This window comes from Aplysia californica, unplaced genomic scaffold (assembly GCF_000002075.1).
Source record: "Aplysia californica isolate F4 #8 unplaced genomic scaffold, AplCal3.0 scaffold00126, whole genome shotgun sequence".
NCBI classification, from domain to species: domain Eukaryota; kingdom Metazoa; phylum Mollusca; class Gastropoda; order Aplysiida; family Aplysiidae; genus Aplysia; species Aplysia californica.
Genome location: NW_004797396.1, coordinates 947,691 through 953,202, shown reverse-complemented (window position 1 = coordinate 953,202; position 5,512 = coordinate 947,691). Strand labels below are relative to the sequence as shown.

The 5,512-nt window shown below is 42.8% G+C and overlaps 1 protein-coding gene across 2 annotated transcripts in view; it reads right to left on the bottom strand.

Moving 5' to 3' along the window:
• Positions 1–2,533: 2,533 nt before the first annotated feature.
• The window catches only part of LOC101847950 (myb-like protein A), a 30,158-nt gene continuing 27,179 nt past the window's right edge, over positions 2,534–5,512 (bottom strand). For both annotated transcript variants that reach the window (XM_035969215.1, XM_035969216.1), the window contains exon 2: positions 2,534–4,470. In XM_035969215.1, the coding sequence (XP_035825108.1) occupies positions 2,976–4,217 (1,242 nt within the window). In that variant the 5' untranslated portion in view covers positions 4,218–4,470 and the 3' untranslated portion in view covers positions 2,534–2,975. The remainder of the gene's footprint in view (positions 4,471–5,512) is intronic.

The following is a 5,512-nucleotide window of genomic DNA, read 5'->3' as shown; positions in this document are numbered from 1 at the left end:
AAATTACAAGACCCGCGCTATCTATTGGGACCCGTAAAACGGTTTCAACATCGAAGGAGCCGCGCAAGAGCTGGTGTCAGTAAAGAGAGTAACTTCAGTAAGTGTAGCATGACGCAGTAAAATCAGGCTCATCAATTTTTGGGTATGTGCAGTAATTTGAGTCATATTAAAGCTTGTTCACTTGTCTTACTTTCAAAGAAAAATTACAAATCTATCTTGAACAGAAGTAGAGGTATTTGCCATTGAAGGAGGTGGAGGTCACCTGGTGTCAGAGGTAAATTTAGCAATAAAATAAATGGCACCAAACTTTGGTAACTTCCATGGCTTTAGAGTCTTTGAAAACTGAAAAGTTACATTTTCTTGTGCTTTAAACAACATTTTGGAGTAAAGTCCTCAGCGAAATGTGTTTTTAAACGGATATAAAAGGTGTTGATCTAAAAAAATAATTTTTTTTTAAAGATAAAAATTGCCAAACCTGCAGAAAAGTGCCATTTCTTCTATTTCCGTACAATGTATTCTGACGAGCGCCTGGTTTTACTACGATGACTCTCAATTTCTCCTGTTATGTTGACTTTGTGATCCGAGCATTAGGGCTGAGCAGTGAGTCGCTTTAGTAAAAATCCGGATAATAGTATGTTAGTGTACCTCTTCGGCAAATATGATATGAACCTCTTCAGAAAATGGGTTAAAACCACTTCGACAAACGGGTTAGGACTACTTCAACGAATTCGTGCACCCACTCGGCAAACGGGTCAGGAAAGAGAGTTGAGAGTCTGAATAATATTTCATTGAGAATTATCCGGTTTTCCTTATAGATAATCCGGATTTTGCCCACCTGTACCGAGCATACACCCGGTGATTTGCTGACGCATCATACGTATGTTGAACAGGGTTGTTGGAATATTAAGTGAGACTTGACACATCACAGTTAAATGTATGCCCTCGGGGTCCATATCATAATCATGATCATTGCCTTTCTCACTCTGGATCAAGGTATAAGCCACGAACAAACACATTCCACCTTTCCCTAGCCGGGACTAGCCTTTTAATGTTATCCAATATCTTCCCACTTTTCTGTGGGGTCCATATATAATAGCATAATAATAACATTGATACTATATAGCACACCCCCACCCCAACCTCCATAATATATTGTTCCAACAAACGGCAAAAGGGTCTACAGCCTATTTGGCTTACTTCTTTCTGGTGCCGACATTGACAGAGGAGTAAATGAGAAGGCTGGAGGATGCACACATAGTATGATGGGAGACGCGCTGAAATTTAGCTTTTGCCCTTTAAAAAAATATCTCTGTCTCTGTCTTCCACTCTCTCTCTCTCTCTCTCTCTCTCTCTCTCTCTTTCTCTCTCTCTCTCTCTTTTTTTTTTGGTCTGTCTGTCTCTCTCTTTCCCTCTCTCTTTCTCTCTTCTTTCTCTCACTCTCTCTTTCTCTCCAAAGTGAATGGCCACATTAAACCCGTCAAATGTAAAAAAAACCCCACCCCACAACAAATGGTGTCAGTGATTGCAAAAAACAACCCAGCAAAACAAAACAAAACAAAACAACCCCCCCCCCCCCAAGACATTTTTTTCAAATTACGAAACAAAAAATACAAGAGCGGAAGAAAAAAAAAGCAACCCAAAAACAACCGAGTACAGCTTTGCACAGACACTATGTCACAGACACTATGTCACAGAAACTATCTTATTTAAGAGCACGAACAAACAAACAAAAAGGTATAGTTTATTAGACATAAAAGCTACAAATTTCATACAATAAATAGGATAATACTGAGGCGACTGGACACTTTCTTCTACAATCTTCAACTGCACTTTCCACGAATACACTCAGCAACTTTCAAGAGCCCCCCCCCCCCTAAAAAAGATAAATAAATAAACAAATGAATTAAAAAACCTCCCCCACAAACAAACAAACAAACAAACAATAACTCAAATTAAGTTTCAAGGAAACAGAGCCAAAGTAGAACGAGTCTATTTAGAAATGAGGAAGATATTTGAACTCGCAAACATAATGCACCAAACACAGCCTTACGTAAACTAAAAACACATAGAAATAAAAGCCCAAGCAACATATTTTTGTTGTTTTTTTTAATCAAAAGAGGTAGGTTCCAGAAAATTAAAACAACTGAAAATGAGAATACAATTTTCGGATCAATAATCAATATTACGGAGAAGCAAGCATTTATCAAGAACTGAATAAATGAAATTTGAAACATCACAGTTGCGACGTTATACGCGTATACCGAGAGAGAGAGAGAGAGAGAGAGAGAGAGAGAGAGAGAGAGAGAGAGAAAGAGAGAGAGAGAGAGAGAGAGAGGGAGGGAGAGAGGGAGAGAGAGAATGTGTGTGTGTGTGTGTGTGTGTGTGTGTGTGTGTGTGTGTGTGTGTGTGTGTGTGTGTGTGAGAGAGAGAGAGAGAGAGAGAGAGAGAGAGAGAGAGAGAGAAAGGAAGAGAGAGACACGAGTCATTGTGACGTGTGATATTACGTGATATGGGTAGGCCTACATCTTGAGGCAAAGAAACTTTTGAAATCACACTTTTAAGGGCGAATCAATACAGCATAATATTTACTACTCATATATTATACGCAATAGCAAAATATGGATTGATGACGTCATCCGTCACTTCTAGGTCTGAAAATAACAAGGTGGATCAATCATCTCGTCCCTTCTATCTCTAAAAATGAATGACAGAGTGGATGAATCATCTCGTCCCTTCTATCTCTAAAAATGAATGACAGAGTGGATGAATTATCCAATCACTTGTATCTGCAAAAAGGGTAGGGTGGATGAATTATTTCATCACTTGTATCTGCAAAAAGGGTAGGGTGGATGAATTATTTCATCACTTGTATCTGCAAAAAGGGTAGGGTGGATGAATTATTTCATCACTTGTATCTGTAAAAAGGGCAGGCTGGATGCCCCTCACAAACGGAAGAAAAAGGAAAGAAGAGCCCATCAAATGTAGCAAGAACAACTCACCCGTTTGAGCGGCTTCCTGTCCGGCATGGCTCGCCCGTCTCCTGTGGCCGGCTCCTGGAATAGACAGTCGTCACAGTCACAGGGCGGCAGTGCCCGGATGATCTCCCCTTCCCCCATCTGCTCCATCATGGTCAGCATCTCGTCCTCGCTGATGGAGGCCAGGGAGGCGGTGGTGGACAGGGAGGAGGTGGAGGAGGAAGAAGACAGACCCCTCTCCCTCCCTACCAGTCCGCCGCTGATTACACCAGTGCTGCTGCCACCACTACCACTACCGATAGTGGTACCAGTACTGCCACTAACACCGCCACTACTACCGCTACGGCTGTGATACTGATGTGGCTGTTGATGGTGATGTTGTTGTTGGTGGTGTTGTTGTTGTTGATGTTGTTGTTGGAGGAGGAGGTGGTGGATTTGATGATTTATGGTGCGGCGGGGGCTTGTGGGTGGCTTAATGTGGTTGTCCAGCTTATCATTATTGTTGTTACTGCTTCTTCTGTTCTCATCATTACTAATGCTGAAATCATCCTTGCTTTTATCGTTATCACTGTTGTTGTTGTTAGTGTTACCGTGCATGATGTAGTTTCGAGAGGAGAAGGACGAGACAGAGGATGCCGTCGCGACAACCGACGTGGGAGAAGAAGACGACGAAGAGAATGAAGGAGGGAATACTGATAAGTCCTGGGGAGATAGTATTACTGAGGAGGAGGGGGGATGGGTGGTGGCTACTGCTGTCGCTACGACAGCGCTGATGGTGAGGTCACGGTTTCCGGAAGCTTCTTCCTCAGTGATAAAGATGTCGTCATTAGCGTTGTCATATTCCTCCTCATTGTCCTTTCTCTCAATCTCGTCATCACCCCGCTGCCTAAAAGAGGCGTTTCCGGGCAAGACCGGAAGCGGGGAGGCAGAGGGCGATAACTGCCACAAACCGCCTGACGAACGTTCACTGTACTGTACACATGTCCCAGCCACAGTACTTGTTGTATTGCTAAAGTCACTGCTGCTTTCGTAACTGACATTACGTACGACAAAAGACTCGTTCCCGCTCGCCATGTGCGATCGCCAGTCTGTCACCTTCACTGTCGCTCGTACTTCAGATTTGGACACATAACAGCCATCTGCACTCCCTTCAGCCTGCGCTAAATCTGCATTGGGCATGGCTGCCTCTCTACTGTCCCCGCCCACTTCGTCCACAGGCTCCTCCCCTTTGCCACTGCTCATCCTTGACTGACAGCTGCAAGCGGGCAGAGAATCGTCTCACTCACACTATAATTGTCATGTATACACACGCACAGAGTTGTCTCTCTTGTACGTGCCCCGAGTATAGCCTCCCTTCTCTGGCCAAACAAGCCACAGCACAAGTCACTCCGGAGAAATTGTTTGATGATGACTCACGACATATGTATCGATCGCACTCACACCTTGCACACTGAGATCGATTGCGCGCCAGGTGCTCATTCCAATAATTTCTCACCTTAATCCAAAATAGCGAGAGACACGTTGATAGCCGAACATAATATACTAGACTAGAATTACAATATTTAAACAACTAGGCATACACAAAGCCACCAACACATACGTCATCCGGACACGAATCGTGGCTTCATGCACGAAAATAAAATTCTGTGACCTTAAAGGTTCAAATAACGCTTGGCACTGAACAAACACCCCCCCCCCCCAAAAAAAAAGCAACAAAAAGCAAACAACAACCCCCCCATGTATATAATACATATAAAAGAGAGACGACTTACCCCAAACGTGTTTTAACCGTCCTCTAAATGTTCAATTAAGATTGTACTAAATGACTACTCTACCAATGTTTACAAGCTTAATCGTCATGTCTTATTAAATCAAAAGCCACGAAATTCGATTTTCATGAAGGCATCATCAACAAAATCTGAAATAAGAAAGTTCGAGATAATCCATTCACTAAGAAGTATTACTGTAGGCGAAGAACAGGAAAAGGTCGATATTCTACGTAAGGGCCCATATATATGCAAGGGTAAGGAAAGACTTTTTGTTTAAACATACCAATAAAAGACCACGACATTCCTCTCTAAAGTGCAGAATAACTGTCCCTGGTTATCGGCCAGTGTCAGAGAGGAACTTCTCCATGTCACCACATTGACGCATCGTTCTGCCTCGAGAGCAGTCAAGAGTGCTCGCCCCTGCCATAAACTACGGTCATAATATCACAAAGGGCGTCTACGATATAACTTATTATGACTCTTCATTTAAGGTTAAATTTGTGGTGGGCAAGAGGGGGTTGTAAAACTGTCACGAGGTAAGAGGAATGTCAATTTGATCAACAGTTTTATCCTTACAGTCGGGGGAGTGGAGAGTTGGATCAAGTCTGATGACTTACTAAAATGATTAGCTGATAGTTTGTACAGCAGTTCACTGCAAGTCAGCGCTATAATAAAGGAATACCACAACTATCAACGCCACAGACTCACAGTTATTGAATTACAGATATTACGTGTGTGCGTGTGTGTGAGAGAGAGAGAGAGAGTTTG